Source organism: Anopheles maculipalpis, chromosome X (genome assembly GCF_943734695.1).
Source record: "Anopheles maculipalpis chromosome X, idAnoMacuDA_375_x, whole genome shotgun sequence".
Lineage (NCBI taxonomy): Eukaryota > Metazoa > Arthropoda > Insecta > Diptera > Culicidae > Anopheles > Anopheles maculipalpis.
The window spans coordinates 4,375,197-4,395,827 of record NC_064870.1 but is presented as its reverse complement, the minus strand read 5'-3'; the positions used below and the strand labels follow the sequence as shown (position 1 = coordinate 4,395,827).

Below are 20,631 nucleotides of genomic sequence, written 5' to 3'. Positions count from 1 at the left end.
ACCACGTAGGTTGGACAGTCAGTTCTCAAACTACGGGGGAACGATACGGATGGCATTTGAATTCCAGCCCTGTCGTGTGAAGACTGGCGCAGTTGTCCGTCCGGTACTACAGAGCCAAATTGCTTTAACTTATACGTCATTACACTACTACACAATTTTTATTTTATTTTAGAATTAAAACATCTTTGTCTATACATATACACGGCGCAACATACAATGGTGTGCATTTAATTTATTTTCCACCCACCCCTCCCATTTTTGCGGCAGCTATATTCATCACCCTACGTACCCAAACGCTGCTCGCATTTGGCAAACCGACGCAAACAGTGGACGAAATGCTGCTCGTTGATATCATCCAGCCGCCTCTCAAGTGGCAGAAACTCCGTCAATCGTATCTGCCACGGTAGCAACCCGTACGTGGAACAAACTTCGCCAAAGTAAACGGCCAAATCCGGATCGGGCACGTAGCCGGACGATGCCTGTAGCCGGCTGTCTAGTAGTTCGATACTCACGTCGGATGCAAACAGATCTCGGCGCCGGACGGATTCGCCGATCGAGCGGCTAAGGCTCACCAGTCCCTGTTTGCCATCTTCGGGTGAAAGAAAATTAACTACTGTACGGATCGTATTTGGTGGTTTGCCCTGATCTGTACCGTCCGGTACGTATGCTTGATCCGACCAAAGTATGGAATGCTTATCCTCCAGTGGGCCTTCACTCATACATCGTTTCATTTGTTCGTAATTGCGTTTAAGAGTTCCTGAAGCGAATAGAAGAAGAAATTATCGCAACACTCAGTTTAAATGAAAAAAAAAACCAGCGACGTACCTTTATGATCGTAGAAACTAACGTATGCAATACCGGCCGCATTCGACCAGTAGATAAACTGTGCCAGTCGTTGATAGTCTGGCTGCTCCGGGCCGAGCAGCACAACGAGATGTTTGGGAATTTTCGATACCGTCCGGAGCTGCGTCTTAACGTAGTGTTGTGAATGTTTCAGGCGGTAAGATTCGATCGCTGTGCCAACTGGCCGGATGTGATGAAACGCTTGCCGGCAACGACGTAACAAGCGCAACAAATGCTCTACCCAGGTGAAGACGGTGTGTACCAGCAGCCATAGTGAGCTCACTAGAAGATTAGGCGGTGCGGTTTGCTCATTTAATTCGTGTGATTTCATTTCGTTTTTGTTCACAGTAACTGCAAGAGCCGAGATAGAGTACAAAGATTTTTCATTCTTTCCACCTGACACGGGTTTTGTTTTTATCTTTCCTTGCTGTGTTTACATTGTTTTGACAGCTGGAAGGTTGATTCAGGAAGTGGTCTCACGCAGCACTCTGATGTTCATCGCGCAAAGCAAACAAGCATGATGTACGACCAACAAATCCTTTGTTTCACGAATTACCCAACTAGCATTGTTGCACGATTTCCACCCATTTCTATGCGTTTCTATGCTTCCTCAGCCCCCTCGACTCCACAAGCTTGATTGTCGTTGGTTGCTTCACAGCTCATCCCTTTCTTACATTCTATTACCTTTCTTCGCTCTCGCTCTTCTGGGACTTAGTCGTTTTCGGTTTGTGTATTTGGTGATTTTGATCAAGGGCAGCCATCTTCATTGCAAAATGAAAAAGTGTGAAGATAAGTTGTACGGATGTTTGTGTCCGTATTTTTCATCCATAATTACGGTAAATTACATCTTTTTAGATAAAAAGAAATCAATCAGAAGACATCGGAGGACACTCAGCGAACGATTGGGATAAAGATTGCTGGCAGATTTGCAGGTAAATTAATTGAAAACAGTGCATTTGGTGACGACTGATTAACAGTGGTTCGTGTGTCTTTCGCTTTCAGGAATTTATCTACTCCAGCACTGAATTCCTTGTGCCTACTTCCGAATATTTTCCTGAATGCAGAATAAGAACTTCAGCGGAAAGAACCAGCGAAAATGGCAATGGATTTTCAGCGCAACTCGAAACGATGGGGTAAAGAAAAGCTTTGAAGAAAAGCAGGTGAACATCGGATGGATGGTTATTTCCTAAGCATGTGGGTAAGTGCAAAGTGCCAGTGGAAAAAGTGCTAAAAACTGCAGTGTTTAGAGCAAGGCAATAAACGCAGAACAAAAGCTTTCCGGTGCCCTGCTATGGAGATTTGGGCTTTCATAGCAGCAAAGGTAGGGTGATGCATGAAACATCCAAAAAGTAGTATGAAACCTCACAGTGCGGCACAAAAACGCCCGCTGTTGCATCTGCTATTGTGCCCAACTTGCTCCTTAACATGCGGGTGTTTCATTCATACAAAGATGTTGCAACAATGCTGTTTGGGTACTTTTTTTCAGAAAGTGTGAATTTCATATTAATTCTTTTTAGGCCCTTGCATACGCTGAAGCAGAGGCGGATCTTTCTATAAGCGGAGAGAGCGGCCGCATGGGGCCCTCACCTCGAAAGGGTCCCCGAGCTGAAGCCCAAATCGAATAGGTAGTTGTAAATACTGGCGGATCTGATGAATGGGGCCCCGCTACTGCCTGGATTAGACGTCCGCCTAGCGTCCGGCAGCCATCGTATGCTTCCGGCTTTGAATATCGTTAGGATGTCAGCACCGCCAAACAGCTCAGCTAGCTCGTGGTTCATTCTGCTTCGCTTCGCCTTCGTTCGGAAATAGCGAGTCCATTGGATTTCATTTGGTGCGATATACCTATGGAGACGCAGGAGTTTGTAGAGTCCGTTGTAGGCACGATTTCCCTGAACAATGCGCCATTGGATTTCGCTGCTTACGTTGTAGTCCAAAGTAATGATCGTACCAAGACTCCTCTATCACCTATAAATCATCGCCGTCAATTAATACTCTGCTTCGAAGTCGGGCTCTATCACGGTTAAAGCATCCGGCAAACAGGTACTTTGTTTTCGTCGCATTGGTCCTCAATCCAAAACTATTGGCCACGCGTTTCAGTCGAGTGCCAAGCTAAGGGCATGGCCGCGAAGCCAAGGAATCGGAGTGATTCTGAGACATTCATAAATACCCCACCAGTACATAAAATATTAAGTTCCCATTAAATTACTACTAGTACTGACAAATTACCGTACAAGTGAGTAATCAAGGAATATACATTTCATCATCGTACACAAAAGACAATAAATAAATGTACGAAAAAATTTCAAATCAGCAGGTATTACTAATAATCCCATCGTTTATTTGCTTAACCGCAAAGGCGAAATACTAGCATAGTATAAAAAAACACATTTATAACTTAATATTCACTGATACTTTTACATTTGCTTCAAAAACTATTTCCAGGTTTAGTCTGCGTTAACTTAAAGTTAAGTATCGAGATAATTTTTGTTTTCCTCATCTCTATCGAGCGTACCTATGATAATCTTCTTTCACTATCTTGCTCAATATGTTGGCGCAAAAAAAGGGAAGAAAATTAAATTGAGCTATTTGTAAGTTGTTTTCTTGTTCTGCGTCATTTATCCAGTAGTTATGTTGGTATGTTTTTTACTTTACAATCTTGTTATAATTACAGAAAGTAGAAAAAGAAAGGAAAAGTTGCCTGCTGTTTCTATATCGTTTCCTTAGAGCTTCTCTCTTGTCTGTTTCGGTTTATCTGCGCGATCCAGCGCTGTGCCGCGATGCATCGATGTACATTCCCGGATGCCAAAAAAAAAAACCCCCCCGGTTGTGCACCCGAGAGAGGGGACAGAGTTTCTTCGGCGTTCGAAGATCATCATACAAATGCAATGAATCGCGCCCGCAATGCACCTTTTCACACACACACACGCTTACGTTAGTACAGTACAGTTTTCCCGCGGGAATCACAAAGACGGTTTTTTTTCCTGCGGGGTGATTTTGTGTACAATTCTATTTTTCTTTTTGTGGTGTGTGGTGGGGTACTTTGAGTGCATATCCAGTATCGGTAAAACTAACTTTTTCGTAGAAAAAGCCTGGAACTGCTTCAATTTTTTTTAAAGCACGCCCGGAATTCGACTGCCATTTTTTTGAACGAACGAAAGGGGTTATCTATTTGTTCGCTCGCTGATAATATTACTTGACATTTAGTTTTTAGTATAGTTTATCTTACTGTTATCCTGTGTCTTGTCTCTATTTCACTCGCGCGTTCGCTCTTCCTTCTTCGCCCATGTCCCTGGTTTGTTTATCTTGCTTTATGGGAACTATATAGTAGATGTACTTTCAATAGCTCTTTCCTTTGTTGTGTTTTCTTTTGTCCATGCGTCCATGTACAATCGCACTAACCGAAAGCGATAGCTTTTTTATTTGATTGCTTGTCCGAAATTTAAGAAAATGAGGATCGTTACGCGCTTTGGATGCTTTGTTCTGTATTTTTTTTGTCTTAGTTCCTGTCCCCTTTTTTGTTCACTGTCCTTCGCCGCTTGTAAGTAGCGAGTAGGTTCAGATCTAAAGAAATATTGGTTGGTAGCTTGGTATATTAAAATATTGGTTGGTAGCACGATTTCTTGCACACAATTCAAAAGTTTCTACATCGATCAAGTAGCAATGATACTGATAATCAATGTTTAGAGGTGCAGAATGTTAAAAAATGACTTATTATTATTTTTGTTTCAATCAGAAAAGAATGGTCTCTCTGTGAATTGCTAAAAACGATTTACGATGTGTGTGTGTATTTTTTTTTTCAACATAAAATGATCACAACAAAGGAATAATTAAAAAGGTTGATAACCTCATTTTCTGTTTCATTACGGGAGCAATAGCAATGGACTGAGTATACGGTTTCGCAAGGAAAATAAGTCTAGTAAGCCAATAGATGGCCAGATATTATGACCGATGGTTGATTGTTAAATCTGAAATGAAGAGTAACAATGAACCTTCGTTTTACGCGTTAATATTGTTTATCTTTGCTTGCTATAAATTGTCATAGTATTTTGCCCTAGCAGAATTTGGACTGGGAGCTCCATTAATGAAAAACTAACCAAAACCGGGGGTTTGGCGCGCCTTGCCCTACACATATACCTATGGTCCTGATGATTTTCTATGTCACTCTGCATCCACACACACACACACACACGCTCTCAAAAAAAAATCTCCGAATTTCGTTGTGTGGCACTCTTTCACATGCTCTGCGTAACCTTCCGATTGCTTTGATTCTGCTAGATTTGCTTTCTGGATGGCGTATATAGCCAGAACCCTGCGCCATTTTTCATCTCAAAGCAGAGGAGAATGGGATGTTTTCACTCACACAACTAGCTACTCAACTAGCGACGCCACCACCCCCGGAGCTCACATTTTTTAATAGCCCGAGCCAAAACCTCGGTTACTGATCCCGTTGGCGTTGCCAACGGAACGCTGTCCATTACCAACATTGTTACCACGATCGGAGCGCTGACCATAGCTACCACTATTGCCTCGATTTCCACCACTACCGCCACCACCACCACCGACGTTACCACCGCCGAGGCTACGCTGGCCCGTACCACCACCACCCCGATTGGAGGATACGCCACCTTGTCCTCCTGGTGGTCGGGACTGGCCGGAACCGGTACCACCCGCACGGGGACCGTTAGAGTTGGCGCTACCAATACCACTGCTGCCACCACTGCTCATCCGGCCGCTGCCTTCACCGGGTCCTCGGACACGCGTTTTCTTCTCCTCCACGTTCAGCTTGTGTCCGTCCGGTGAATTTTCCGGGAAATAGAGCGGCTGTAAAATGAAGTCGTATATCACATCAGACCGTCAAGATAAATGAATGGTAATCTTTTGTTTTTTTCTTCTTCTTTTTCAATACTTTTTTACAAATATGTGAAGCGCAAGTACCCAGATAACCACTGAAAGACATAACACCCTTATCTTTTTCCTGCCTTAACGACCGTAAGGTCACGCCGGCTTGCGAATGGCTTACTAGAGCTGCCGATACCACGTAGTTCGATAGATAGTCCGCCCTTACTACGGTGGGACAATCCAAGGCAAATTGATTCGAAACTCTGCTTATTTATATTACTTGTGGTATAATTGCATAATCTTGTGATCCGTCTCGTAAGGGTTCTAATCGATTTTTGGCTTTCTGGGTACATAGTGTGATGTTTCATGCTTAAAATTACCATATTGGCCAGACAGGTCTGAACGGATGCCGGATCATCGTACGTGATGAAACCATAGTGTGGCGGTGTACGCATGCCCGGCATCTTCTGTACCGATTTGGACATGATGCGCAGATCCACCACCGTGCCGAACTTGCTGAACAACGTTTTCAATTCCTCCTCCGTTGCGTGGTGCGGTATATTGCCCAGGAACAGCTGATGGTTGTCGCCGAACTGTGAGGATGAACCTTGGCGCCGGTCTTAAAACGAGGGAATAGAGTAAGTTTGTTAAATGCATTTGGGGCTACTAACTTAACGCTAGAACGATCGAGCACAAGTCATTTTGACTGGTTATTATGAATTTTTCTAGTGCAATAATTTTCTTATGTAAAATAATAAGAACATTGCTCGGATTTGATAATTATTTATCTAAATAAACAAGTATTTTCTTACACTTAAATATTGTTTTGCGTTCTTAACATTGGAATGACAACTTAGGTTTGTAGAAAGAAGAGTTAACATAACTTTCGTTACAATATTGTATTGATATAAAAAAAAACCTCCAAAGTTGCTGGGAACCCGCGGATACCTGGAATATAAAGGTTTTCTGGTTGCCTGGGGCAGGGCTAAAAAAAAACAACTTACCTTCACTGTCATTGTAGTTTTGTCGCGCGTACGATGACTGTCGGTTGTCCTGTTGCCGCAAACTACCGCCACCCATTGTGTTGCTGCTGGTGCCATTAGTGCGCATCGATCGTTGCTGCTGAGATCGGGGTTGCGACATGCTGCCATTGCCCAGCGAGCCTCGATCATCCTGCCGATCCGTACCGTACTTACTGACGCCACCGCCATTCGTTGCAGCGTTCTGATTAACACCGGCAGTAACGGTAGTCGGCGACAGAATATCACGCTGTTGCTGCTGCCTGCTTGTGTTAGTGCTGGCAGCACTAGAGCTGTAGGTCTGGTGTTGGTGCGGCTGCTGTTGTTGCTGGTGCGATTGTTGCTGCTGCTGCCCTGCCGATGGTTGTGCCGATTGCTGGGATGTGGTGTGCGCACTCAACGATGCCTGCATAGCGGAGGCGAAACTCAACGGTGTACCAGAGCTAACGCCGGATTTGACGAGATTGGCATATGTTTTCGGTTCCAGGGATACCGGTTGCTGTTGCTGCTGCTGTTTACCGAAGCCAACATTGCCAGATCCCAGTTGCTGCTGCTTCTGATGGAGCTGCTGCTGATGGGATTTGTGCTGCTGGGGTTTTTTGTCCAGATCGCTGGAAGAGAGCACATCCACGTGGGAAGCGGAACCGACACCGACGGCTGCCGTTACGATCGGATCATTTAAATTTAGCGACCCCGTATCGACATCGCTGAGCAGATGACGGTTTGGTTGCTGTTGAAGATGCTGCTGCTGTCCTGACTGCAGCGGGAGCTGCTGCTGGGACTGTCCTAGGCCGAGTTGATTGGTGGTTGTTGGTGGTTGCGTTTGATTTAGTTGAGATTGATGCGGTTGCTGCTGTTGCTGACCGGGAAGCAGATGGGAAGGTACACCCATTGGCGTAGTGTCCATCTTCGACTTCAACCCTTGCGGATCGGTAGACGAGGAGAGTAATACTGCTGCGACGGCCGCCGCCGTAGCGCCCTCCGATGTGCTCACGTTCTTCAACAAACTCTCGTGAAGCCCGTTCAGTTGTTGCGGCTGCGAAGTTTGCTGCTGAGACGGTTGATGCGTCGACTGCTGCTGCTGCGAAGTCGGTTGACTTTGGGCACCGGATGGTGGCGCACCGTACGTATTAATCCCCGGCAGCAAACCAGCTCCCGACGAGCTGATCACATTTGAAGGATAGAAAAGGGCTTGCGGTGCCGCAGTCTGCGACCCAAGCACCGGTTGCTGACCTGGCTGCGTCGGATGACCGTGCACACCACTACCAACTCCCACCAGCCCAGCCGTTGCATTAGCAGTGGTGCCAGGACCACTACCAAGTTGAGTCTCACCAACGACCAAAGTACCCGAATCGGACCCATCCGCACCGAGCGAATGCAGTCCATCCTCATCCGTGCCACTACCGTTCGCACGCTCACACACTTCATCTAGCTCATCGTCCGTATACACGTCCTGGTAGCGAAAGATGTCATTGTGCACGTAGTACTTTTTCGGCGACTGTGAAGCGAGCACAAACGTTTGCGTGAACCGACGCATCGGTTGACCATCGTTGGAGAGCTCCCCGGTTACCTGTACCACCACCCCATTGCCAAGCGTTGCCTGTGAGTCGACCTGACTTATCTTGGCGTGGCAGTCGCGGAAGTTAAGCTGCTGGATTTTGTTCTGTATCTGCTTCGACCCAACCACGAGCGTCGCGTCCTGGCTCTTTGCATCCAGCCCACCGTGCACGAAGCTCGACGAACTGTTGTAGAAGCGGTGCAGGAAGTCGGGCGCTTTATTTAGCAGCGTGTAGTATTGGCGAACAAATTCTCGGCCGACATTTTGCGGCGAGGGTTGTGCATCCATCACCATGGCGGGGGAAGGAGGGGGCAGTAGCGTGTCGAATGAGTGGACTGTGTGCAGCAAGAAGAGATACAAATCAGAAAAAAACGGTGAGATTCGGCGAGCCATGCGTGGGAGAATTTAAAAATCCGAAGAACTTGCTGCTTATATGTTGACATTTAAACGAGTTGCATTTTTTTGTTTTGCTTACGGGAAACCCACTGAAAAGCTTTTGTAAAAAGACTAGAAACGCTCAGAGCATACGTGACAATTGTAGCAATTGTCCATAAAAATCCGGGATCACAATCATCAAGCTGCATATTCGGCAAGATTTTAACGTTATTTAAAATCGACACGCTCGATGTTACGATAAAACAAAAACTATATCGCATGATGATGAACTGTGATCTTGTCGCTGATATACCGAAGCATATCGAGTTTCCCACTCCTTACTACTTCATCAATTGTCTCAACTCGGTGTATCTGTCCGCTCCGGTTCTGTTAAAATTTAATCGATCCTCTCTTTCACTTTTTCGTCCAGATCTGGAATACCGCAAGGCAGTGTTCTTAGTCCTCTGTTTGTTTTGTTTATTAATGACGTCTCCTCAAGCCTACCTCCTTATTGCTTCCTTTGCTGACGATCTACAAATGGAATATTTACCTTATCTGCTCCTTCTGTCCGACTGTTCTATCCTTCAATTCGGTTCATCCTGGTGTAACTCGTAATGCCCTTATAATCTGTCCTGCTAAATGTAATTCCGTCTCATTTACTCGTTTCCGTTCTCCTATTATGTCCTATTATGTTCTCAGTGCGGTTTGTGTTAATCGCGTTTCCGTCATCAGGGATCTAGGTGTTTGGATTGGTCTGGTTCTTAATTTTTCGCACCATAACTTCGATGCTGTTTTGGGGGAGTGCTTGGAGTACGCTTGGTTTGCTAAAGCATGTAGCCTGCGTTTTCTCCGACACTCTGTGCCTGAAAAGGCTCTGTTCTGCTCGTAAGTCAGGTCATTGCTGGAGTAATGCTCAGATGTCTGGATCTCCTCTGTTGGGGTTCATATTGAACGTAGCGAGTTCAGAGTTCTTTCACCAGGTTTGCGATTCGCAATTTTGCTGGGTGATTCGGCCTTTGTTCTACCTCCTTGCGAATCCTAGGCTTACGCACTCTGCAAGATCGCCGTTTTCTAGCCCAATCATCGTTCATCGCTGCCCTTCTTTATCTTCTTTTTCTTGGCTTAACAACCTCTGAGGTCACACTTGCGTCATCGAATGGCTTACTACGATATCACGTAGTTGGATAGTCAGTTCTCACTACGGGGGGAACGGTCCGGATGGGATTTGAACCCCCAGGTCCTGCCATATGAAGATCGGCGCCGCTGTCGCCCACACCACCGTGCCGCCCTTCTTTATATTAGATGTATTTTAGGCTCCTAGAAGAACCGATGGAATAAACATTATTTTTTCCACTGGATTTTACTGCCCCTGCACTGGAAGTTTAAATGTAGCATAAAAAGAAAGCAATACTAATCTGCCAAGGACTGATAGCTCAAACTTACTACAAGGAAACGGTTCACATTGCAATACAATGCTATCCTCCCTCCAACTGACCTGACAGGAAGTGGAGCATTTCGTTGGGCTGTGGGACATCTTCTTTTTACCAGCCAACATATTCATGCGAGGCGCCTACCACATATATATGAATTATAGTGTAAGACGTGGTCCTATGTATGTGTGCATGCTTCTAGGTTTCAAAGCAGCGCATGAGTGTGTATATCAAGCAAAATGGATACCCATACACCTTGAGGATGATATAAAGGTGTGCGTAAGCTTATTCTTCTCTGTCGGCGAAGTTTCCGCTATGAAAGCCAGCCAACATTAACGCATCCATTTTCCATTGTAGTTGTAACATTGTAATATTGCAATTTCTGTCTCGTTCTCGCGCACGCCTAGACAGATACGAAGTTGTTCTTGTTCGATGCGTTAAAGCGCCTAACGAAACAAGTACAGTTTTCCTTTATGTTTGAACTAAGAACCGTTGTAGTGTAGACGACACATGGGGCTTTTTACCTGCACCTTCCTATACCCTATTTTACTACCCACACACAACCGCTCTACAGCGCTCCGCAGAGCAAAACCTAACCTAAAACACCATGTGCAAAAACAGCTCAAAGAAGCTGGCCTTTGTCGTGGAAGGATAGGAAGGGGGAGGGCGGTGGTTGGTCTGTGAACGAACGGGGAACGGTAGATGGTATATTCACCGTGTAAAACAACCGCGTCGAAAAAAGGTCTCACACACAAAAAAAATAAATAAAAGAATGCTGATGCGTCCCGTTCTGTGCATCTGTCGGCATCAAACGCCGCAAGCGCTTACAACAAACTTTTTCCAAACGTTTGCTAAAAAATAGCAGCCAAGTTAAACCCTTTTAAACACGAGGGAAGAAGAGAATGATTTTGACAGGATAAAAATAGTAGAGAATGCAGAAGCTTTGCATCGCGCGTATTATCAGCAAACGCAGGTAGGATACACGATATTGTGAGGGATAAAAAGTACATTAGACTTACCTGATGGAAAATATGTTCTTCAAACGAAAATCCAGTGACTCTCCGACGGTGGCGATCAGTGGGATTTCAACAGCGTTCTGTGAAGGCTGAAAGGAAGCAGCTTAAACTGTAGCTCGCGAATTTCGGTAGCAGCAGCAGCTGGCGTTGCTTTTTCCGGTGCGCGAAGGTTACCTTTTTAGTCGGTATTTCCGTTTATATTTGCATGCAGTGCGCGTTGGAGCCGGAAGTTGTATCCCCTTCGGAGCAGTGTATCTACACGCGTATCGCTTTGTTGTTTAGCACTTTAACTTTAAAAACGGAGAACTTTACTTTCACCTCAAATGTGCTATTCCTTCGTAAGAAGTGCACGTATCAGGTGTTGCTAAAGAACGACCCAATACAGAAGGAATCTCGAATCGAAAGTCGAATCCCTTGTCCTAGGCGCAGTGATGAGCAATGGAGGCACAAGCACAAGCCAGCCCTTTTTTTGCACACCTTAGAGCATGAACTATACGGGCCTCCTCCACACGCGAAACTCAGGCCAGTGCAATTCAGAAAACGCAGGAAAACAAGGTGCACGTTTTGGGCGCACTGAATTTTTCTTGCTTGTCACTTATTTCTTACGTTGCTCAGTCAGTTAAATTAAACGTAATTTGGTCTGCTCGGAAGAGTGCAGATGAGCCCTGGGAGACGCGTTTTGAGATGGTCGACTCCGCCAGTGTGGAAAGCACGGATAAACCGTGCCAGAGGTCACTATTCATGGGCTATACAGCATAGTTTTATTCTTAAAGAGTACTCCCAGCTAGCGCGAGATGAAGATGCGAAAAATGACAGCCGATTTCACATTTCGCAGGTATAGAAACAACCCTGTGAAATTTTTTGAAATTATGTTTAAACCAATACAATTTTGCATTATTTTTTTAACCATTTAAATAAACAGAAATCTATAGAAGAAAACATGTTTTTTCTATAATTAATATGTCCTTATACATCTGCGAATAAGCAAATAAAACCAAATTCACAAAATATTCACATTTCTAAGCTGCAAGTTGCCTTTTCTGCAAATGAGAAATGTCCCTGGTGACATTGAGGTTTCATCATGTCCTCTCTTTCATCTTTATGCTCTCTTCATGTGATCTCTGTGATATTGTTAACAAGATCAACGTTTTTCATCGAGAAAACATGTGCTCGTGCCGAAATTAGATTATTTCGAGCGCCAACCAGAGGAAGAAAGAAAGCATCGATGCGCGATCCGCTTCGCTTAAATGCATACATACATGCACCCGTACTGGTCGTTTCGGCTTGTTCGTGAGCAAGCGGTTCATTTCGACTTGTACTTCAGACAAGCGGTTCATTTCGACTTGTACTTCAGACCAGCGGTTTATTTCGGCTTGTACTTCAGACCAGCGGTTCATTTCGGCTTGTACTTCAGATCAGCGGTTCGTTTTGGCTTGTACTTCAGACCAGCGATTCATTTCGGCTTGTTTTCAGTGAACCAGTGGCTCATTTAGGCTTGTTCTCGAGTGAACGGATTTATACCAACAAGCCGAGAGGATTTCAAATATATGTTATATTTTCTCTCTCGGATTGTTACACAAGCAGTGTAACACAAGCAGTGCTTGTGTTACACAGGTGTAACACAAGCAGCCCTGGCGACAATGAGGTTCATTTCATCATGACCTCTATTTCATTTCTTATGCTCTGTCTTCCTCTTCTCGGACTTAGTGTTTGAAGCGAACTGTTTTTGTGTCTCCTCTTTGCCTCTTCGCCGGCTTGTTCACGCGAATAGACAGTCGCGTTCTGAAAGTGATTGGATATGGATGTGTGACGTTACTGTGTGATGGTTGAAATTGATTTTGTCGCCAAAGTGTTTTTCATCGAAAAAACATGTGCTCGTGCCGAAATTGGATGATTTCGAGTGCCAACCACAGGAAGAAAGAAAGCAGCGATGCGTGATCCGCTTCTCTTACACGCATACATACATACAAACGTACAGCTCGTTTCGTCTTGTACTTCAGACCAGCGATTCATTTCGGCAGGTTTTGAGTGAACCAACAGTTCATGTAGTCTTGTTCTCGAGTGCACGGATTTATACGAACAAGACCAGAGTAAGACGAGATCAAGAAGAGAGGATTTCATACATTTTCTCTTCCGGATTGTTACCAGGGAGTGCTGCCAGTTCCGTTCAAAATCATTTTTTCGGTTGTCATTTTTCACACCTTCATTTCTCAGCTGCATTCCCGAGCAGTCTGGGAGCACTAGATAACATCAGTCTTTCTCAGCATTACTGTACCGCTAGGTTCTCTTTTGGCATTCTTGGTGATACCATGATACCAATAATTATTTAAAGATATTCTTTTTTACAATTATATTATGCCAAATTGCATGAGGAAAATGAAACGAAAAATGCACATTTCGCACATTAAAGTTTCGTCGGAAGGACATGGCTGTCGTACGCGGTAAAAAAACACCTTCCTGCCACTATCAGTACAAGCGTTAGCGATGACGGTTTACTTCCTTGCTCTCTGGTTTCAAGATCACAAACACAAACACCAAAAGCAGCAACGCTAGAAAGCCGAAGCTTGGTACACCGAAGAAAATATATCCAAACAAAAACGAACCACAGATCGTAACGATCGCCGTGTATGAACCGAGAAAGCGTAAATTTATCCGTGGTCCCACTTTCGTTAAAACCAGCGTTTTGGAACCATCAGTACATATGGGCATCCGGACAAACTCCGCTATCGTAGTCGGTGCATCCAGTGTACGACGTGCAATCCTGCCGGCTATTCCACCACGATCCCACCACCGCACCATGTCGTCGCCGAACATTACATTCAGCTTTGAACTAACCTGGTAAAGAAAGCGTACCAAAAACCGACATTCGCTGCTCGTGATAGGTTTCAGCGCATTGTTGCCAATTTGCAGCGGACCAGGAATTTCCGACAGAAATGGTTTGGGCGGTGCTGTTGGTTCTCGTTTTTTGTACACCGGTACCATACAGAAGCTCTGTTCGAGAACTTGTACCGCAAACTCTAGCCGTTGTTGCTCCTCGGTCCGCTCTGCCGTTACCCTTTCGTACTCGATGCGTCGTATTAAGTTTAATGGCATCCATCTTGTCCACGATTGGCGTGCAAACTCTGTCTCGGCTGTCAGTGCGGCCAACGCAGACCGGTTGTCGAGAATACGGGTACAAATGTTTCCCGTAATCGTTTCGAGTGCCAGCTGCACCTGTTCCGAGAACATTGGCACTAGTAGAGCCTCGTGTCGGATAAGTCCGGGCCGTGGATCATCAAACGGGTAGGTAATCAGTTCATACTTTTTACGGTTAACCGGTAATATACTAACGACCGTGTCTGAGTCCATCTTTATATTAGACTGTCGTTCGTTTTGCGCCCGTAAGAGCTGCAGTAGATTGCCTTGACCGAACACTTTCAGTGTGCGAAATAATAACATCGTGTAGCGCTCAATAGGTTCCTCGCTGGCCTCTATCCTTGCCATCAGCCAGACGAACATTTCACTGTACGCGTTTAGATTGCTCGCGATAAATCCTTTGTACTGTGGGTCTATAGGTTCATCGTATTGACGATTGCGTGGCTTGCCATCGATATAGCGCCAAGGCTGAATATAGCTGAGCCACAACTCCAGCACATCCATGAATGACTGATCCAACGGCCACAGCATGAATAAATATCGCAAAAACACGGTAATGCGCGGTACAAGCAAACCCTCCATATCCCGACGCAACATCTCGATCTGGGTGTTCGTTCCCACTTCCGTACAGTTGGAAAACCCATGGAGCTGCTTGACCAGAATTCGTACGTATCGCACCAAATCAATGTCGGGTAGGATGCCCGACTCATCAACCTCCGTCCCGAGCCAAATGTCCGACAGAAGATAGATAACACCCTCCGCGCGCCAATGGAACGCTTCCGCTATTGCGTCCACGCGGTGCGGTTTTACAACCGGCACGTGCAGGAACAGTCGCTGGGGAAGTAAATATTTCAGCGTTTTCGTAGGATCTCGCTGGCTGAAAAAGCAAAAGGAGAAAAAAATAGTATGTAAAAGATTCAAGAATTCATTCAGATGTCCTCTGACCTTTTTTTCTTCGAGCGGGTTATAGGGGGAGCTGGCCGCATTGGGACTACTTCCTGCGCCAACAGGTATACATCCGGATGGCTCGGCACGGAAACGATGAACAGATCTGCCGCAAGTATTAAATAAATCGTTTCGCTGCGACTATTCTCCACAGGACATAGTGCCATGTTTGGGTACAAATTTCGCAGTGGTACTATACCGTACAATGCGAAAAAAATCAGATAATATTCAAATGAATCTAAAAGCAGAACAGAGAACAGTGAGCGCGCCGTGGAATAATATGTGATTAACATGATTAACATACTTAATGTTAACGCCACGACGCGTCGTCTAAACGGATCGATCCGTACGCGCTTTGAATAAAACGGAGGATATAAACCGGCAACTAGCATGTGCTGCATTTTAACCTTTTAATCCCCAAAGAAGGCAAAGAAAACATTATTATCGTGAGTTCCGAACATTTCGTGAAACGGAAAAAATTCGCAGCTTAGTGCTTACCGGCAAATATCTAATAGGCACTTCATATTTGCTTCTGTCCATTAACTTGTAGCACAACCGGATCATTGGGCCACGCAGTGGGGAGAAAAATTCATGTAGCAGCTCGAATTCATACATTGCATTTTCCCGTGTTATCTTGCGCAAATTCCATCCCGGTCCGTTCAGATCAAAGATCGAGTTTATCAGAAGTGGGAAAATATCGTGCAAATTGTGGATGCTGTATAGGTGAAACAGACGGTTAGATTGTATTAAAAAAATGTAGAATACTAACCGTATTAGCTAAATACCGTACAAATAGACATACAGCGATTATCAGAGCGAAACGCAGGTAAAACAAGAACAAAAATTATCACATCAAAAAGAAAAAAAAATCGCCTAGTCGGCTACGATTCCGGGCGGTTCCGAAATACAAAACATACCCACGTAGGTGGTTGTTGAAATATAGGTTAACGAGTGAGGTAGACGATGAGTTTTCCCTACTTGTGAAATATACTTTGAATTTGAGAACAGGGCGGAACTACATTTTTTAAATAGAAAAACGCGCTCAGAGTCCTCAGTGCATTGAGGTGAGGTCTCTTTGTAGCTCTCGAGCTCACTACCCAACACTAGCCACCACTATCCAGCAACGGATAAATTCAAACCACGGGAAGCTTGGTTGATCAAGACTTCTCGTGATGTACATACAAATTTCTGCTTACATCTCTCAACGATTTTTGACATTTAATATAGCAAACAATCATAGTTAAAAATACGATGCTGTTCTTGTAAAACTTCTATTTATGCGTTAAAAGGGGTATATAAGTTTTCCCTTGTATAAACCCCCAGCACACAAAGCGTTTCATTATCCAATTTGGAGTAAACGCATCGTCTACAGGCAGAGTTTGCTTCTTCTTCTTGGCTTAACGACCTCTAAGGCCACGCCGGCCATCGACAATGGCTTACGAATTGCCGATACCACGTAGTTGGATTGTCAATCCTCACTACGGGGGGACGGTCCGGATGGGATTTGAGCTTCGGTCCTGCCGTTTGAAGACCGGCGCCACTGTCGCCTACACCACCGGGCCGCCCCCAGTTTGCTTGTTCCGGACAATTGCTGCATTTCTGCTTGCACGGTTCCATTGACATTACTTTTCAAGCTCAAATATTTGTTGCAGTTCTTCGATTCGCTGTACTAGCGGGTGCCGCAGTACATCCATAAAATGACAGTACTGTAAAGAATATAGAAATGTTTACACCATTAGAGGTTATGTGGCGTAAAATTGTGTACTTGATATCGATAACGATGCATCTTACCACATGCGGGTTCATGTTCATGTTTGCATTCAGGGGTTTCGGAGAATACATACTCAGGCTGAGATGCGAAACGGATGGCCACAAGTCATCGGTGTCTATAATGATGCATACATATATATAATAAATATATAACAAAACAAACGTTCAGTTTGGCGTTCGGCGGTAAAAGCGCCGCAACATACGATCCTGCTACGATTGCATCCACAGGTGCGGGACCAAAACTCGGAACCGTACAGTAGAATGCAGTATTGTTACCTTAGTTACTCTATCTATTGCCTTATATGCCACTTGATGCTGGTCGACTTAGCTTTAAAACATTCGTATTTACTTCTTTTGTTCGCGCGTAACACGAACACTGAGCCGCTGCTGAAAGGCAAATGCAGTAAGGTAAAAAAATAATGTAATTGTTTGAGGCGTGCTGCAACAGGCAATTTTTGATATTTCAAGCATCTTAACATTTGCAGGGGTATTAAACCTCTACTCTAGAGGTTTAATACCAGGGCTGTTCAACTCATTTGGTTCGCGTGCCCGATGGCACACTTCTTCTTGGCTTAAGGCTGGTGGCTCCATCGTTTCGATTTTTTCGCATAGCCCTGTCAAAATTGTAGCGTGTAAAATGACAGGTCCATGCGAAAAAATCGAAACTATTTTGATGTTCCAAGGGCCTAACGACAAACGGCAGGACCGGGGTGTAAATCCCATCCGTACTGTCCCTCCGTAGTGTGAGGACTTTACTGTTCAACTATGTGGTTGTCAACAAGTGTAGTAAGCCCATCGATCAAATCGACGTAACAAACTTCAATGCTGGAGTCATTGCTCAGTCGTATACGACTGAGCGGTACGGCGGTATGATTAATAAAAAAATTGATCAGCGACTCACACAACCGAAACAGATCGAAACGAAACATCAGAATGTGAACCTGTTTCACAGTTCTTGCTCGTTTGACCGAAATATTAAGACCTTCTCACAGATTACTTGGACCATAACGTGCACTAATTTGATAAATAATCTCAAAAAAGTATAGAGGCACCAAAACCAGAGAAAAGCGTTATTTACTGTCAAATTTGAAAGTTTAGTTGTTTCGATAATGTGTGGCTGCAGCCAAAGTGCTGTCAAGTTTTAACATCCGCGTAGAGTTGGGAAGTTCCGACCATTTGCCGGATCGGATCAGGCCGGAGAGCTCCGAAGCCGGAGTCGAGTCCGGACCATGATTCCGCGCTCCGGTTTTATTTTTTGTATTGGTTATTTTCTGCTTACCATTTCACCAAGAGGGGGGAGGGGAGGGGGGTAGTTTAGGGTTTGCTTCGAAGGTAAAAAAGTCAATGATAATTACGTTCATTAACCTTTAAAACTTCTTAATGCAAAAACTCTTCATAATACAGCATCATAACTCATGGCTGCAACTTCAACGATGCAACTGCCGTTACAATTTCAACAATGAAGCGTTTGGAATATTGTGAAACATGAAACATGTCATGTTTTTTCATTCAATATATGCTTTTCCATTCGTAAAGTGAAAAGTTTATCTATTTTTGCCAGTTCCTTCCTTTTCCATACAACTCATAAGAAAAAAACTGAAAGCGGGACAAGAACGCACTCGCTGAGAACTACGTATGGTTTAACTCAGTTGTTGCAATGAATTCCAAGGCAACGTTTTCGTTGTTACAGCATTTTTGTTCTATTAGAGGTATATGCGTTTACCACAGGCGTGTTTTTTCCGCTTCCTGTGTATTTTCCTAGGTCCTAGAGGTATTTATTGTATTTGTGAGTCTGTATTCACTGTATTTCAATACAGAGTTTACAGCATTTCATACAACAATACAAAAGGGTTTCGAATATGACCAGTCACGGGTTTAACGGTAAACGGACTGAGCGGCCGCGCGTGTGTAATTACTCCAAAGCAGTGTGTATTCACAGCAAATCGGTAATCAAATTCAATGTGGTAAGCTGCAAGACCTTCCAAGGAGCTTAAACAAACACACACGATTTGCTATAACTAAAAATGTGCCGTTAGCAGATTGTAGAGCAGATTGTTCATTCGTGTGGGATGGGTGGGTTTTGGGTGGTGTATGCATTTCGTGTACTCACTTTATTTTCGCTAACTACCTCATTTATTGACCGATTTAAATGCGGTTTTTTGCATTACATTAGGTCTATTTCAGTAAGTGAGGAATGATCGGAAATAACACAATCGGTACAAACATTTCATAGCTCCGTGGAGCGAGCAACGTTACAACGTGAATTCTAGAAAATAATTTAATTAATGGGTGCCCAAAACGCAGTAAGACATTACCGGCCCTCCCGTGGTTGAGCTTTTTCGACGAGGTTACGAGATGATGGTGAACAAAAACAATCCTAAAAATAGGTCCGGACGCAAAACTGGTTTCAAATCGTTTTTGATTCCGGAACCATCCGGAATCATTCTTTCGGATCAGATCGGAACTATTCTTGGGTGGGATCGGATAGGAATCGTGATTCGGACCCGGAGCGCCCATCGCTACATGCGCGTATTTTTTCGAATCCCGTGCGTTGAGAAGAAGATAATTGAGGTATAGGTGTACATTTTGTATGGTTTCTTCTATATTAACATACAATTTAATATTGTTGAACAACAAAACACATTAGCAAAAATCGGGCCCATGATGCGTCATTTGTGTAGACTAGAAAATTGTTTTCACGACCACCGTTCGCTGTCCGCTTGCTATCTTATTATACCAGTCCGTTTTACTGAAACACGTAGCTTCACATTTCGGTTTCGTTAAAAAAATATTGCATAAAATATCTTCAAGGATATGTGAAGGATTTTTCTTAACGAATCGATAAATGCGCTCGAATGAATATAAAATGGACCATTTATCGGTTTTATCTCTCACCCGCGGGCACGGTGAGTATCCAAATTGAAATGTGTTGATCACGCATCGCCTCATTCGCCGTTGACAGTTCGTTGACAGAGAGCAAAAAAAAGCAACATTTCCAAAGAAAAAGAAAGAGGAAGCAGTGAAATGCTGCGGTAGTGTCATCGGCTGAAAATCTTCGATGTTTCTGCTCCTGTTTCTTTCGTGTCTCAAGTTCAGTTGACCGTAACCGCATATATCGCTGTTTTCTGTAGTTTTGCTCGTTGGCAAACAGAGTGCCGTCACATTGTTGTGAACCGTGTTTTCTTGCCAAAATCCAAAACCATCGCAACACTCCGGCTCGGTATCGACATTTGGTGGAAGGAAGGCGGACAAGACATTGTCCCGCTGCTGCTTGCAAACTTCGGGCCTTCGCTCAGTAAACGGTAACGCTTGCTCGTTTATGTTATTGCACGCGACCGCAACTATCGATACACGTTGCGGGCGGTATACGCATTTGCTGAAACCGTGTTGTGCATTTCGCGTTCGTCATCTCGCAGAAAATTGGCGCAGAACAAAACGGGTGGAGACAGAGATTCGTCAAAGCTCCTACCCCGCCTGGAACGAAAGAACAAGACAAACGTAGCATGCGACAGAGCGGGACAGTGCGGGACCAAGCGAGAAAGAAAGAGTGAACGAGGACTGTTTCCGGACAACACAATCCTGGACACGATCCTGCTAAACTAACTTCCGTCGTGCACTGGAAGCAGGAGCCACACAACACAGGTTGCTGGATGTGGTTGTACTGCATGCATCGCAGGAGCTGATTGGAGGTGTTGTAGCCT

General features: G+C 44.5%; 4 protein-coding genes across 4 annotated transcripts in view; 1 reads left to right on the top strand and 3 right to left on the bottom strand.

Annotated features, from left to right (window-relative positions):
* Nucleotides 1-20,631, top strand: part of LOC126567383 (histone deacetylase 4) — a 171,247-nt gene that overhangs the window by 70,926 nt on the left and 79,690 nt on the right. The window lies entirely within an intron of this gene.
* Nucleotides 282-1,174, bottom strand: LOC126559669 (dehydrodolichyl diphosphate synthase complex subunit nus1). Its single transcript, XM_050215843.1, has 2 exons — nucleotides 826-1,174; nucleotides 282-757 (listed from the first exon to the last, which is right to left on the bottom strand). Exons 1-2 carry the CDS (start codon nucleotides 1,172-1,174, stop codon nucleotides 282-284), a joined length of 825 nt encoding a protein of 274 aa, XP_050071800.1.
* Nucleotides 5,254-8,572, bottom strand: LOC126568337 (uncharacterized). Its single transcript, XM_050224801.1, has 3 exons — nucleotides 6,687-8,572; nucleotides 6,063-6,301; nucleotides 5,254-5,664 (listed from the first exon to the last, which is right to left on the bottom strand). Exons 1-3 carry the CDS (start codon nucleotides 8,551-8,553, stop codon nucleotides 5,254-5,256), a joined length of 2,517 nt encoding a protein of 838 aa, XP_050080758.1. The 5' UTR covers nucleotides 8,554-8,572.
* LOC126562573 (sphingomyelin phosphodiesterase 4) lies at nucleotides 13,559-17,035 on the bottom strand. Its single transcript, XM_050219125.1, has 6 exons — nucleotides 16,952-17,035; nucleotides 16,787-16,866; nucleotides 15,659-15,875; nucleotides 15,465-15,567; nucleotides 15,161-15,398; nucleotides 13,559-15,092 (listed from the first exon to the last, which is right to left on the bottom strand). Exons 1-6 carry the CDS (start codon nucleotides 17,000-17,002, stop codon nucleotides 13,559-13,561), a joined length of 2,223 nt encoding a protein of 740 aa, XP_050075082.1. The 5' UTR covers nucleotides 17,003-17,035.